Source organism: Tupaia chinensis, unplaced genomic scaffold (assembly GCF_000334495.1).
Source record: "Tupaia chinensis unplaced genomic scaffold, TupChi_1.0 Scaffold000078_1, whole genome shotgun sequence".
Lineage (NCBI taxonomy): Eukaryota > Metazoa > Chordata > Mammalia > Scandentia > Tupaiidae > Tupaia > Tupaia belangeri.
The window spans coordinates 9,623,425-9,640,069 of record NW_006159539.1 but is presented as its reverse complement, the minus strand read 5'-3'; the positions used below and the strand labels follow the sequence as shown (position 1 = coordinate 9,640,069).

General features: G+C 39.7%; 1 protein-coding gene across 3 annotated transcripts in view; it reads right to left on the bottom strand.

The window, feature by feature from the left end:
* Positions 1 to 13,422: 13,422 nt before the first annotated feature.
* The window catches only part of MCTP2 (multiple C2 and transmembrane domain containing 2), a 279,496-nt gene continuing 276,273 nt past the window's right edge, over positions 13,423 to 16,645 (bottom strand). For all 3 annotated transcript variants that reach the window (XM_006142677.3, XM_027769141.1, XM_006142675.3), the window contains one exon: positions 13,423 to 16,246. In XM_006142677.3, the coding sequence (XP_006142739.1) occupies positions 16,178 to 16,246 (69 nt within the window). In that variant the 3' untranslated portion in view covers positions 13,423 to 16,177. The remainder of the gene's footprint in view (positions 16,247 to 16,645) is intronic.

The following is a 16,645-nucleotide window of genomic DNA, read 5'->3' as shown; positions in this document are numbered from 1 at the left end:
TGAATGTAAGCCACTGGATCTAGGACTCGAACCACAGTTGACTACGTGAGAGTCTGGCAAAGTAACCATTACACCATCTGCTGTTCCCTAAATGTAAATTTCTAAAGCAAGATACCAAAACAGCCATTAAAAAAATAGTGACAAATTGTATAGTTATGCGTTGCATAATGATTGGTATGTTCTGAAAAATACTGTTAGGTGATTTCATCCTTGTGCAAACATCAGAGTGTACTTCTGCAAACCTAGATGGCATGGCCTACTACACACTAAGGCTGCATGGTATAGCTTATTGATCCTATGTTGTACACCCATGCAGCCTGTTCCTGTAGGAATACTGTAGGCAATCATAACAAAATGGTAAGGAAAAGGTACAATAAATGTAGTTACCCACAGGCCAGCAGGTGGAGCAGAAGTTATGGTACTTGATCTCACATGGCTGACTGAAGTCTGAATCCTAGACCTGGTGGTTTGAAAGTCATGCTGGGCACGTGTGTGTGCGTGCCCAAAATCCCAAGAGGAGAATAGACAAAAAGGAAGAAATGGAGAATTGTGACATGGTCATCCACCATAGGGTAATGTCTTGCTTTCCCTCTCTTTCTCTGTCTGTCTGTGGTGAGTGCACATACCCTATGGCAAAAAAGCTCGAGAGAAAAAAAAAAAGTTCCCCACTCAACCTTAAACACTGGGCTCATGTGCCCATAATCCCAACTTGCTAGAAAGGCCTGGTGTGTGTGTGTGTGTGTGTAACCCTATCAAGGTTATTTATTTCTCTGTCTCCTTCTCATGAAGGAAATAAACTTAATGGGCCAGCTAGTAGTGTGGTGGTTAAGGCAGCTGGATCCGATAGGACTGACTGCATGGTTCGAGTACTGGACTTGGTGGCTTGAAAAGCATGTTGGGTATTTGTGCATACCCCAAATTCTGAATGAATGGAGAAGAGATCACGGCATGGTCATTACCCTGGAGGTTAGTTTTCTCCCTCCCTCCCAAACAAAGTATGTATGTGCTGCATGACCATGAAATTAAGGATCATACCATAAATATTTTCAACCTCATGGTCTTCTGTCGGTGTTTCTTCTCTTTGCCTCTCCCATCTTCTTCCCTCCCTTACAGTGTCTGGTATTTATACGATCACACAGAAATTTATTCCTCCCAGTTCTGGAGGCTGGGAGTCAAAGCTCACGATATTGTTTGGTGAAGAAGTCATCTCATAGATAGCAGTCTCATCACCGTAACCTCACAGGTGGGGGGGATGAGGGTGTCTCTCTTGACCTCCTTTATAAGGGCATTACTTCCATGAACAGCAGATGGTATAATGGTTATGTTGCAGGTCTCCCATGTGGTTGACCGTGGTTCAAGTCCCAGACCCAGCAGCTTGAAACGTAGGCTGGGCACGTGTGCATGCGTGCTCAAATTTCCGAGAAGGGATTGTGGCAATGGCCATCCCCCCCCCCGGGGGCGTTATTTACTGCTTTCTGTCTCTATCTCTTTGGCAAGCACACACATCCTATAGCAAAAGGCTCTCTTAAAATAAATAAATTAAATAAATAAGGGCACTAATCCCATTTGTGAGGGTTCCATCACCATGATATTAAAACTTCCCAAAGCCCCACCTTCAGGTATCACCTTGAGGAATATAAACATTCAGATTATAGCAGGTAGTAACTGGGAAGGGCACACAGGAGGCTTCTGCGTGTATGTCGAGTTTGGTTTCCTGAGAATATTCAATTTGCATGAGAATATTCCATTTGTGCATATTCATTAGGCCACACAGTTATGACATGTGCTCTTTTCTCTCTATATATTGGGTCTTCAGAAAAGTCACGATGCATTTTTGCATAGAAAAACAATACATCATGACTTTTCCAACAACACAATATATTACAATGTAATAAAAGGAAATAAAAATGTGCAGGACATTGTGCTGAGTGTTCATGTTGTTTGTTTAAGCTCCCCATAACTAGGGTGCTATTACTTCAGTCTAGAAATGAAGAATCTGAGGCTCTAGGAAGATAAGTTGCCCAAAGATGTATAACAAGGTAGGACCAAGCATATGAAACTTGGGCTTGTACCGATGTCTTTTGGGCTCCAGGTCGTCGTGTTCACCTAACTCCAAGCCAGTGACAATCAAATGCTACCATAAGGCAGCGGGAAAAAGAGCTAGTTTTCATTTTCCAATAGTCCCAATCGGGGCCACCCTGAACTCTTGAGTGTTCTCTTCCTTTAAATTGCCTCTTTAAGGACATACAAAAGTTTTGTGGCCTCTGAGCGAGAGAAAGGACAGCCATAAAAGAGATAAAAGGAGTGAAACACAGATCAAATAAGGTTGCCTTTTACAGCTTTTCAGAACATTGGCAGAGAGGGTGAAATTACTGAAGTTTAAAACTCAATGGGAAGTGTTAAGACCAGATGTGAATTGTATGCATGCTTCCACACCAACGACTATAATGAATCTAAATCTAGGCAAAAAGTTAAGAGTTCGGAGGAAAGGGGCATTATTTTTTAAAATGAAGACGACACTGCACACTTTGAAAATCTCTCATAGCCAAAATGAATACTGAATACAAGTAGACTGCTTGACCAAGTAACCATTTTTAAGAAGGAAGAAGGCCAGGAGATGGCATAATGGTTATATTGCTGAATTTACACGTAGTCGACTGTAGTTTGAGTCCTGGACCCGGTGCTTAAAACTCATGCTGGGTGCCTATGCATGTGTGCCCAAGATTTCAGGAGGAGAAAAGGATTGCAGTGCAGCCATCCCCCAGGAGGGTGATTCTCACTTTCTGTCTGTCTAGTGAGCACACATGCTCTATAGCAAAAATATTTCTCAAAAAAAAGGAGGGGGAATGGCAAATGGCGTGGTGGTTTACGGGCACTGGGCTCTCATATGGCCAAGTGCAGTTCAAGTCCTGGACCTAGTGACTTGTTTTCTCACTTTCCCCTTCTCTCTCTGTCCCTCTCTGGTCCAATTTTAAAACATTAAAATTAAATCAAAGTCTTAAAAAAAAAAAAAAAATTTTTAAAAAAAAAAAAAAAAAAAAAAAAAGAAAAGACTGCCAGGAAACTTCATCATTCTAAAGTCAGTTGTTCTAAACTACCCAAACCTGAGTATTCTTCCACCATCCCCCAAACCAGCACTTCTTTGAAGGTGGTTCATGTAAAATCCAGAATTCAGGCATAGATCAAAACCTTCAGCCCTGCTCCCCCATGTTAATGATGCACAGCCCTTTTGTAATGAACTAGAACTAGGATTTCAAAGTGCCTTGACCCTGTATGAGCACCAATAAATGGTAGTGACCGGTATGATGGTGACTGGGCCCAGTGTCTTATAAGTAAATATACGAGTAGAAATTAGTAAGTGTAAACCTGAAAATAATGAGAATGGTGGGGTGGTAAAGCAGTTGCCAAGCAATAACCATCAGACCTGTTCGTTTTTTAAAATAAACAGACGATTTGGTGGGGTCTCCCAGAGCTCCAATGTATAGACTTGTAGATAGAAAACAAAACTATTTATTTACTTACTTATTTTTACAGTTGTGACAGTGATAAATGCCACTAGAGCTAAGGTGACAGTGAACATCGGCAGAGACAAAGCTTTCAGTCTGAGATGACACAGCCCAGTGTGTCTCCCCTTTTGGAGGTCAGCTCTGCCCTAGACAGATATAGGAGGACCTTTGCATGGCCATTACTGTCCGCAACTCTAAGTCACAGGGACACTCTGTATCCCACTTATTACACCCAGTCCTAGTGCAGCAACGCGCAGCTTGTTGCTATCTGAAACCAGTACGATAAGGCCGGTCCTCGCTTAACCTCCCTGCTTCATGACTGCCCAGACAGGATTCCCCGCACTGCAGAATGGGTTCCGATTGACAGTCTGTGTCTTGGGAACCCCCTTCCTTAGTCTCTGTCTTGTTGTCACTGTTGATTAGTGGTCACTACATGATGCAGTCACAATCACACAAGACTACCTATTTTGTCTTTATACTTTATTGTGCACTTATTGTAATTGCTATCATTGTGATAGGGTGTGTCTTTGTCGCTTTCTGGTGACTATCCTAACATATGCTTTCTGTATGGCTAGAATGACATTCCAGTGTGGTGTCATGAGACGTCTATTGTAAAACACCGTACAGTCCCAGGACACACTGTAAAAGATCTGCCCTTAACCTCCTCACTTTACAGCCGATTTGCTTACTAACCTAGTTGTGGGAACAGAACTTGGCCGTTTTGGGGCAGGGCTGTGCCTGTACACAGAAAACGTGGGTGACTTGTGCCTGCCTTAGAAATAATCTTCTTTTGGGACCAGCAGATGGAGTAGTGGTTATGCTGGACTCCCACATAGTTGACCATAGTTAAGAGTCCCAGATGCAGCGGCTTAAAACTCACGCTGGACACATGTGTGTGCATGCCTGAAATTGAGAGAGGAGAATAGAGAAGAAGGGATTGTGGTCTGTCCATCCCCTGGGGGTTGATTTCTCACTTCTCTCTGTGTCTCTGGTGAACACATGTGCCCTCTAGCAAAAATCTCTTGGAAAAAAAAATAATAATCTACTGTCTCCTTAGGTATGGAAGGAACATTCCCCTTGTCCTCGTTATCTTTTTTGTTGTTGGACAACTTCTCCTGGCCTTTGGGGGGATAAAAGCAAACAAAACATTGCAAGCAAGCACTTAAGACTGTGTAGACCTTAACGTATCTTGTGCCAGCTATTTACTATGCAGTAAAACAAATTATTCATGTATTTTTACTTTCCCAACCACTTGTTTTGATCTTATAATGAAAATACATAGAGAAGAGAAGCTTGTATGTATTATCATAATGAATTAGAGAAATGAAAAAGATGAAATATGAGGCTATCCCAGCTGTAAAAGAATATCATAGTGAAAATCTTCCCAGAGGCAAATTGGATTGAATAACGAGTGAATGACAAGCCACCGACACTGGAACCCTAGCAAAACATTCTCCTCCTGGAGGTTTCAAATGTAGCAAGAGGCACATTTGGGATATTGCCCCTGAAAACACAGGTTATTGGGTGTTTTTTCAGCAGTTTGTGCATCAGCTTTTGGAATATGTGAAATTATACAAAAACTTAATGTGCGTGTGTATGTACAGAGCTGTGTACACACATGTGTGTGCATCTATTCTTCCTTCCTCAGATACTCCAAAAAGACGATGACCTTGTTCTCTACAAGCCTTCTGGGCGAAAAGAAAAAAAAATAGTAATATGAGAGATACAGTCCCTAGATGCCATACTAAATGTATATAAGCATAACTTCTAAGAAAATAATTAAATTTTATGGGATACTTTAGATTCTGAAATTATATGGCAAGGAAGTTGCTCATTTCTGTAAGACAATTTTTTCTTTAACTGCCAAAAGTTGCCATGTGCACCAGAGACAGGAAGAGAGAGAAGAATGGGAGGTGGTCATACCAGAACCCCTTCTGCATTTCTGCATCCTGTCAGGATCCTGGCTACCCACACAGGTGAACCTGGCCTAGTTCTCAAACTACCAGGCTAGGGGACAGGCTACATTCCAACTGGGATTGGCCGTGCAGGATCCCGGGGTTCCCTAACCACTAGACTATCGGCAGGTCTTAAGGCAACTTTTTAATCCTTGTGTAGGTTTTCAGTTAGGGGGAAGTCATTTTAGTATTTCTAATGCTAAAGTTCTTTTAATAAACAATGGCCATGTTGTGTTAAGATGAGAACTGAATGTTGAAATACAGTGAGAGTATACAATTGTCTGTGTTGAGTTGTTTAAAATGACTCCCAACCCTTGCACAAAATTTCTTTGAATTTATTTTTGGAAATACATTTAAAATACATGCCCCCACCGCCCACCAAAGGAAGGGGGAAAAAAACCAAGGCCAATCATTGGTAAGTTTGTTTATTTTTCTAATAGGGGAAAAAAAAAAAAGACAAGTACCTTTAAGAGGGTCCTCATGCCCTGATCCACCCCCAGTCCAGTCCGGATCACAGGTACACACGCTGCACCAGGCATGCAGAAGGAGGCACTGGGACCAAGAATCCTGGGACCTTTCTATGTGAGTATCACCACTGTGCCACCGCGTGGCCCCTGGCTTGAATTTCTTTAATAGTAATATTAGGGAAAATTTGTCATACTTAACTTTGCTTTTTGTACTTTAGCAATCATGCAGACCATGACACAAGTCGCATGTTTACAGCTCAACAAACTGTCACAAAATGAACAAGTTCACGTTACCAGAGTCCAGAGTCACTGATGACCTTTCAGTCACTAAATGCTGGTTTCCTGGCATCTACTCTCCTTAATTCTAAGATCAGGTTGAGTTTATCTGTCTCTGGACTTTGCATAATCACACATTGCATTTACCTTGCACCTCAGTCTTTTTTTGCTCTCAAGGTTGCTTGTGAAACTTATCATGCTGTTGTGTGTTCTTCTAGTTTTCCATTTTACTTCTGTATAGTGTTCCATTTTATAGTCACAAGTTGCTGATCAGTTTGTATACTGACAGACTGTTGATAGTTTTTAAATAGTACAAGTAGTACTGCTGTGTTGACACTTTTTCATTTTAGCCATCCTAGTTATGAGTAGTTTGGTCACTTCAATTTGCATTTGTCTGATAACATGATAGTGAGCAGCTTTTTATGTTTTCTAGCTACTTGGAGAGGCTCTTTTGTAGAGTTCAAGTATTTTGCCAACTTTTTGATTACATTATGCCTTCTCTTTGTAGAAGTTTTTCATGTATGTTAAATAAGAGTGCTTTTTCATGAGGGGGCCAGCAGGTGACATGATGTTTAGGGCACTAGACTCCCACATGGCTGACCGTGGTTCAAGTCCCAGAGCTAGTGGCTTGCTTTCTCACTCTTCCTCTCTGATCAAATTGAAGAATAATGAAAATAATTCTTCTTAAAAATCTTTTTTTTCTGATTATATGATTATATATATATATGTGTGTGTGTGTGTATATATATGTATATATAAAATCAATTAACTCTCATTCCACTTTGTGGCTTATCCTTTCAGTCTTAGTATTTTCTAACTTCTGGTCATTTTCTTTTGTAACATCTTTTTTTCAGTTTAATAAATATTTTCTTGGGACCAGCAGATGGTGTAATGGTTACATCACTGCACTCCCACATAGTCAACTGTGCTTCAAGTCTTGAACCAGTGGCTTACAAGTCACACTGGGCACATGTGTGTGCCCAAAATGTCAAGAGGAAAATGGCAGAGAAGAGATTGCAACGTGACCATTTCCCCTGGGGGACGATTTCTCGCATTCTGTCTGTCTTTGATGAGCATACATGTCCTATAGCAAAAATATCTCTCTCGGGGAAAACAAAAAGATAACATACAGACATAAAGATATTTTTCTAAGTCTGTTTCTGAAATCTTTATTTTTACATTCCACCTTGGATTTACTATTCACATGAAATTGATATTTGTAATATGGCCTAAGGAAGGGGTCAAAACTCATTTTATCCATGGATTCTAAAATGACCCAGCATCATTTTCCAAAAATGTCTTATCCCTACGCACTGCAAATATATTACCTTTGACATAAGTCAGGCTACAGATGTGTGGGTCTGCTTTTGATTTTTTTCCTACTTACTTGATCTATTTGGCTATCCTTTTGCCAATACTATGTTTTGTTTTGTTTTTTTAATTGAAGTCCTTTTTTTTCTTTTAAGCATTGTACATCTGTACAGTATTCAACATACTTTTCCCCAGCACGAATATGGTACACATTAGTCCAGTCGAAGACATTACCATATACATTATCATCAGATAACTCATTTATGTCTATTAAATGTGCTGGTTTTTTTACTCTGGCCCCTTCTCTCTCTCCCCTCAGTAGTCCCCCACCCCCCCAATACTGTCTCTGGAATCTTCTCTTGCCCTCCATGATATTATACCTTCCAGTCCTTCAGTTTCTGCTACAGAGTGTAGACATTTCGTATATGTAGTGTGGGGATACACAATGCCTCTTTCATGGTCTGGCTTGTTTCACTTAGCATTAAATCTTCCATATTCATCCACTCTGTATCAAATGTCAGGGTCTCACTGTTTTTATGGCTGAGTAGTATTCCATAGTGTATATGTGCCACACTTTTTCGATCTGCTTGTCTGTTCGTGGATATTCCGGTTGATTCCATGTCCTAGCAATTGTAAATAATTCTGCAGTAAACATGAATGTGCAAGTAATTTTCTGACTGAGGGTTTTCCTATCTTCTTAGGGTTATCTACGCAGAGTGTAATCACTGGGTCATATGGAGGTTCTATTTGTAGGTTTCTGAAAAAATATCAACACCATTCTTAATGGTTGTACTCATTTACAGTTCCACAATGTAGGGGGATTCCCTTTTAAACCATAATCTTGCCAGCAGTTACCATTCTTTACTTGTTTAATTTTAGCCACTGTGACTGGGGTTAAGTGGTATCTCGTTGTGGTTTTGATTTGTATTTCCCTTATGATAAGGGATGTTGAGCATTTTTTTCATATGCTTTTTTGCTTTCATATCTTCCTTGGGGAGTTGTCTGTTCAGCTCATTTGCCCATCTTATATTTGACTGATTATTTTCTTGCAGGTAACTTGCAGGTAAGCTGCTTGAGTTGCCTGTATATTCTGGTTATCAGCCCCTTCCTTATTTGAGGCATAGTTTGCAAAAATATACTCCTCCACTCTGCTTATTTATTTCGCTGTGCAGAAGGCTTTTAGCCTGATGTAACTCTACTTGTCAATTTTCAGAATTATTGTCTGTGCTCTAGGGGTCTTATTTAAAAGTATTGGCCTACTCTGATGGCTCCAAGAGGTTTTCCCCAGTAGTTTTATACTTTGAGATGTTATGTTTAGATACTTGATTCATTTTGAGTTGCTTTTTATTAATAAGAAAGAGGGGTCCAGTTTTATTTTTCTGTAGGTGGATATCCAGGCTTTCCAGCACCATTTGCTGAAGAGAGTTTCTTTTCCTATGTTGTCTTGTGCCCTTTGTCAAAAATCAGTTGGCAAAAAAAAAAAAATCAGTTGGCCAAAAAAAAAAAATCAGTTGGCCAGGGGACAGTTGCTGGACTCGCATGTAGTTGACTACAGTTTGAGTCCTGAACCCAGTGGCTTAAAACTCACACTGGGCACATGTGTATACATGTCTAAGATATCAACAAGAAAATGGAGGAGAAGGGATTTCAGCATAGCCATCCCTTCTGGGGCGGAGGTGGTGATTTTTCACTTTGTGTGTGTGTGTGTGTCTCTCTGGTGAGAACACAAGCCCTATAGCAAAAATTTCTCTAAAAAATTAGCTGAATGTATGTTTTGGAGTTTATTTCTGGGGTGTCTATTCTGTCCCATGGGTCTACATGCCCATTTTTTGTGCCAATACTATGCCATTTTGATTATCACAGCTTTGTAATATGTTTTGAGGTCAGGAAGTCAGATGCTTCCTACTTTTTGCACAGTATTGCTCTGGCTATATGGGGCCTCTTATAATTAAAATTTTATGATTGTTTTCTCTGTTTCTGTGTTATATATCTCTTGTAGTTTTATAAGAATTGCATTTACCTTGTAAGATTAATTTGGGTATTGACAACCTGATTACATTAATTTTCCAATCCAGGAACATGGATGTCTTTCCACTTTTTTTATTTATCATTTTAAAAGTGTTTCATATTTTTCCTTGTAGTGCATTTTATTTTTTTCTTCTTGGGTTAGGTTTATTCTCAAATAAATCTATCATGTATTCGAGGCCATTATAAATAGGATTACTTTCTTTGATTGTTGGTGTATAAAAATACTATAGATTTTTGTATGTTGATTGTGTGTCCTTCTACTTTACTGTATTCATCTATCACTTCCCAGGAGATTTGTGTATATATTTTTTGGGGGTTCTAAGTAAATAATCATATCATCTGCAAAACAGATAATTTCACTTATTCTTTTCCTATTTGATTCTCCTGTATTGGCTTGGGGTTCCAGGACTATGCTGAAAAGGAATGGAGAAAGTGGGCAGGTTTGTCTTGGTCCAGTTTTTAGGAGAAGGGTGAAAGCTTTTTCTCCAGTATGATGTTAGGTATGGTTGTTATTGTGTTGAGAAATGTCCCTTCTGTGCTGATCTTGCTTGGTCTTAAGCATGAGCAGGTGTTGTTTTGTCAAATGCTTTTTCTGAATCAACTGAAACGATCATATAGTTTCTATCTTTCTGTCTATTAATGTGATGTATTACATTTTTTGTGCTTTGTACATGTTGAACCACCCTTTCAGCCCTGGAAAAAACCTAGCTAGTTATGGTGTATAATCTTTTTAATGCAGTTTTGGATATGATATGCTAATATCTTGAGAATTTTTGCATCTGTATGCATCAGGGATATTGATCTGTAGTTTACTTTCACTCATAGTATTCTCTCATGATCTTTTGTATTTCTGTTATGTCTGTCTTATCTGGTTCTTTTCTCTATTCTTGACTCATCTATTGGGTTGTCCAAAAAAAGTCAATGCATTTTTGCATAAAAAAACATACAGGAAATATGTCACGACTTTTCCAACATCCCACTAGTGTGTCAATTTTATTTGCAAAGAACCAGTTTCTGGTTTAATTTATCTGGTCAAATCTTTATTACTTTTCTCCTGATATTTTTGTGTTCCTTGGTTGTCTATTTGCAACCTTTTTATTTTTTTTTTCTTGTGTGTACTAATTGCTATGATTTTTCCTTATGTAACTGCCTTTGCTGTGTCTTATAGGTTATTAAAAACTCGTTTTTTCACTAGCAGTGGTTTCCATGAATCTTTTTAGTTCAGTATTAATGTCCTCTGTGGTTATGAAGTTATTCGGGAGTAGGTTGTTTTGTTTCCATGTATTTGTGTATTTTTTAGAAGTCTTTCTGTAATTGATTTCAAGTTTGAATCTATTGTGATTGAAGGAGATGTTGGATATAAAGGCTTTTTTTGTGTCCTATGATGTGGTCAGTCTTCAAAAGCATTCCATATGGAGGTGAGAAAAGTGTGTAGTTTTTGGTTGTGTAAAATGTTCTATAGAACATTTCTATAGATGTCTTTGGTCAAGTCCATTTGATTTATGGTACCATTTAGATCTTGCATCTCCATTTTTGGTCTAGATGATTGTCCAGAGGAGACAGTGTTGCAGTCCATCTAACAGTCTCTCTTTCATGTAGTTGGGTGCTCCAGTGTTGGGTGTGTAGATAATTATCAGCGTAACATCTTCTTGGTGAATTAGCCCCAGTGGTACAATCTGGTGTTCTTTCTTGTCTTCCTCTTTTTACAGTTTTTGTCTTGAAGTCTATTTTATCTGATAACAGTATCATTATCTAGCCTGTTTTGGATTTCCATTTTGTATGGGATAATTTTTTCCAGCCCCTCACCTTTATGTGAATCTTTAACATTCAGTGTTGTAGATATTTGTATCCTTGCCATTTTGGGGGGTTCTCTTATTTCTGTTTCTTTCCTTAGTTTTCCTGATACAGTGCTCCGTTCAGTACTTCTTGAAAAGCTGGTCTACTGTTGGTGAATTCTTTCCGTTTCTTTTTACCTGAGAATGATTTTATTCTTCCCATTTGAAGGATAATCTTGCCAAATATAGTGTTCTTGGTTGAAATTGGTTTTGTTTTATAGTCTTTCCTTGCCTGCATATAGGTCTGATGTTGGCATAATAGGTTAGCCTTTATAATTTGATGTTTCTCTCTTGCCGTTTTTAAGAGTCTTGTCTTGGATTTTTTAAAATCATAGTTACAATAGCTTTAAAATACATCTTGATATCTGTTAACATCAATGTTCTGTAAGATTGCTTTGGCTATTCTTAGACTCTAGAATAGAGTCTATATAGGATTAGTATTAATGTTAGATCAATTTCTACAAAAGAAACTTATTGGGAACATATTCAATCTACCAATATTTTAGTACTCTGAATTTACCTTTCTTTCATGTTTTCAGTGTATTATCAGGCTTGCATATATTTAATAATTACATATCTGTATTTATAATCTATAAGGGTTTTGGTAAATTTCCCATATATGATTTTACTAGGTTTTGAAGTGAGGGCTAAACTGGCCTCTGTATTCTTTGTTGGAATTTTGTAGGAGAAATCACATAAAAATTTAAGTATATGGAGGAATTTCATAGTTGTTTAATTAAATGAGCTATTACAGCTAAAGCACCTTGAAAGTGGCTGGTCTTTGGTAAGTCCCATAAAATATCAACATTCTTTTGTATATCCATCTTCCTTATGTCAATCATTAAGAGTTCATACAGAAAGGCAGCACGCTTTAAACCATCCCTTTTAACATCAACCTTCAGGATTTCAGCTTTCACTCAGTTATCAATTCCTACTCAACAGAAGATGTTTTTGTTTTGATTTTTCAACTATTCTATTGCCACAGATTACTACTACAGAAAAGAGGTGGGTTTTGACAGAGCAGTTTTCAGTAATGAATATCCGTGAGTTCTTTGTCATGAACTCAGCGTACACCTACTTAACTACAATCTTTTTTCCATACTGAAGTCACCTCCTATACTCGTTCTGATTTCTAGGTGCTGCCCTGTGCCCTTTCCTTGGCTGAATTAGTCAACAGCTACCTTCATTCTGAGGCTTTGCTCCCTCCTCACCCAAACCTGGCTTCCGTTTGTTCAGTCCTCTAAGTGAGACTCCTTGGCATGTCAGTAATTAAAGGTCATTTTTCTGTCCTCAACTTATGGGATCTTACGGGCATTTGGCACTACTGACCACACCATATCTTTGAATACTCAGAACATGCTCTACCAGAGGACTTCAAAAAATTCATGAAAAATAAAAAGGAAATTAAGTTTATTCTGGTGTTCGATGAAATCATGCATAGCTTGACTATATCTTTCATGAATGTTTTGAAGACCTCTGGTATTTACCATTTTGACCAACTCATCTTTACCTGTACAGCTTGGAAGGCTGCGATCTTCCATTGTTTCCAAGTGTCAAATTCAGAGATGATTTTTTGATGCCACTCAGGCACTGCAAATTCAACACTGTCAAAAACAGTGAAAGGCAGCACCATCTTCCTAGACCTGGACTCGGAAGCTCCTGACTCTGACCTCATAGTCAAGCACTTGTTAAGTCCTGCTCACGTGAATATCGGGTTGTTGGGAAAGTCATGACATGTTTTTCTGTTTTACCATGCAAACATGCAGCATGACTTTTCCGACAACCCGATGTGTTTCCCAGTGCCATTATTTGATAATTTATCAGGAGTACAACTGGCTTTAAGCATTTCTCGAAATACTCACACTCACTAGGGTACTTACTTCAGCCGGAACAATCTCATTCCCACTTGAATGTGGGGATATCCCTGTGAGTCTAGCTCTACCAAGAGAATGCAGTCTGAGTTCCACATACAGTAGTGAAATGACAAGTAAAGAGAAAAGAATCAAAAGATTGCTGTATCACCCACGAATAAGGTAAGAAGTTCTCTGAGTATATGAAGATACTGTTTAATTTTAAAGCTTGTAATTTACATAAGCCAGGGATTATAAATATCATCACACAAAATACATTTACTTAATACAAAACATTCTTCTCCAGAAGAGACCACACTAACAGATGTAGCTCAGCCCTCTGTTCTGACAGCAGTCCATGAATGGGCCGAAAAAGCACATCATTCCCGAGTATCCATTAGGTGCCAGCTAGGATGAGAAATCCAGTGGAGGACACGGTGAACCAAGGCGTCTGGTTAGTATGACCTCAGACAGGATATGGCAGATGCCAAAAAGATACAAAAGATACCTAAGATGTATGAGATGTGGGGGTGCAAAAGAAGAGGGAATCCCGTCTAGCCAAAGTGCGAAGAAAGTCTCTCCGGATGAGAGACTTTAGGAGAGCAGATTCTGTTCAGACAGAAACTGGAGAGAAAAGTACAGTCCGCAAAGAAGATGAACGGGGAGTAATGTAATTGGCACTGTCACCATGAGAGTGGCCTGCAAGAGGCAACACGCCTCACCTTGGGTGGTGGCAACTGGGTAAGACAACACTGAGTCGCCTACATTTTATAAATTTGGAGGTAAGGAAAACTCCAAGGAACTAAAAGGGCGCCTGGGAGACTCTTGAATATCAGGTTTAAGATGGAGATGAGAGAAATAAGGTAGCTAGAAGCAGGCTATCAGGATAAGGGTCCTGAAGCCATGGACAGAGAGAGATGATGATTAGTTTCCGAACTGCGGAGGTGACGAGGCCTGTAAGACATCCAGGTGAGGCTAGAAATGGGTGTACAAGGTTTGAGAAGCAAACTAGGAAAGATGGGCAAGACCTCGACATTCCTATCTTTATCATACTATGAATCCACAATCCATAAATTTTATCTAAAGCATTCTATAAGTCATACTGTTTGGCTTACACGACCCACATGCACTTTTAACATCCAACGTCTAACAATTAGTTTTGTTTTCCATATGCAGTTTACCAGAGGTTGATGCAGTCCTGCCCTTGTATCCCAGCTGGGGTTTGTGTCCTAACCTTGACACTGAGAATCCCAGTCAAGCTACAGAGAAGTACGTCTAAGGAACGGTGCCTTCTTACCAGGCAATTATTCCCGTTTCATTTTGAAATTCTATAGCAAAAGAACGCCACCACAGTATTGGTTCCATGCTGAAATACGGGGTTATTTTGCTGCTGAAAGTTTTCATTCAAATGACTGATCAGATCTCACTTGTCTGTTTAAAAACGTCTAAGTTAGGTCGTTATAAAATGACAGACTATGATAAACTGGATGATAGTGTGGAGCAAGACAATGAGGCATTGTTTACACAGAAGACTGAGTAACTGGTTTAACAAAAGGGTTCCTGGGTATCTATTGTATGTACAACTAAGAGATTTACTGGAGCTTTTATAATTTCTGCAAGGCTCTTTTCCAGCCAGCTTCATTAACTGGAAGTAAATCAAATCATGCAGAAATCTGGCTCAGCTAGAAAGCAACCCAGGAAGATACAAGATGAAGAAAAACAGACACAGGGCGATTAGGTTTAGAATCTTTGGCATTTTTCATAAACATTTTGCTTGAAGATTATTAATTTATGACCCAGAGGATCCAAAAAAAAAAAAAAAAACCACAAGATACAACCACAGTAAAATCACTTAAATCAGGTCTTTTCACCACAATACACACACTACGTTTATATGTAAAACTGCACAGAGTACATCTTGACAAAACACAGTCCTTGAATACTAGAGCAGAAAAGTAGTTGTATACATTTAATATATGCTCACTTACTTGGCTGGAGAGGTGCTTTGTAGGGTGGGGTTGTGCAGGAGTCAGATGCTGTCCGAGGAGGACTTGCGGTGTGACTTTCCTAAGTGTTCTGAAATCCATTTTTATTGGATATAGCTTATTTTGGTTCCCTATAGAGGAACCAAAGATCCATGTGGACAGCTAATGTGTTTTTACTTTCTGCTGAAAACATGTGGGCCAATGAAATGATAATTAGATAAGCAGCTTCATTTATTAGGGTCTTAAATTTGCTCAGAATCCATCCTTCATTCTTTCATAAAATTCTATTTTTTTAACCTTGATACAGCCAAAAAGTCAAGTCAGAAGAAAAGATCTTGTAAGGCCACTCAATCTTGGAGTCCCTCATGGGATGAGGAGTCCCTGGGGCCTTCCTGAAGCAGCATCTGTGTGTGGCCAACAGTGGACCAGAGTGCTCTCTAAGGTGAGGCGTTTACCAAAAACTTACATAACAGCCTCGCTGTCACAGCCGAAAGACTTCAAAGACTTGGGTGAGTTCAGGTAACTATTAAAAACTGTTTATAATATACGTTATTGGGACCGGTGATGGCTATCAAAGACATAACAACTCAGAGAAACTTACATGAACGATAATCCGAAAGGAGTGTGGGAATGGGAATGAGAATCTTACTGAGAAGCTGCTGGAGCCATGAACACAAGGTCAAAGCCATTCTGGAATCCAAGCAGTCTCCTGGCTGTTCAGACTCCTGGCAGGCTTGCTTAGTCCTAGTTAAGAAGGGGTGTTAAGTCTTTCACGGTCTCGGACTGTTTCCGTCAGCCTTCTATGCAACCAGGACACCCACCCACACACCCGGAAGTGCACACGCGCATCTGTGAGGGTGAAGGAGGGGGCACGGTACAGAGAAGGCTCCAGGAGGACACCACGAGCACCATCGGAACGGCCACGCACAGTAGCGGGGGCTGGTCTCCGAAGGCCTCGTGTGTCTCAAAGCGCGCTGCGCTTCTTCCGAAGGGGGCTCAGGCTGCCGCAGAGTTTGAGTTCTGCATACTGCACCTGTGAAAACAGACAGACGTGAGGCTGGCGGCTAGGTAACCCTAGCTCACCACAGCGTGTGTTAATGGCTCCCCAAGGACAAACCAAGGCAGAGGAAGGAAGGTTCAAAGGTAATGAATCATTTTCTAAACACAGGAACGTGGGGGGATTAATTGCAGGAAGGATTGGAGAAGTCATGCATCATTTCTTGAAACGAAAATATTAAAAGCAGATTTTTCTAATGAGATGCATAGCCCTCTACCTGCTCGCAGCATTGCTAGAGGATCTTAGTTCTGTGCACGCCAGTTCTCAACCATCAGTAAGCTTAATAATTGCCTCTTGGGAATGTTTATCTTAGTATATGACCCAGCACTTAGAACTGTTCGTTTAAAAAATCTGAAATCTTGGAGGAGGGGAAAG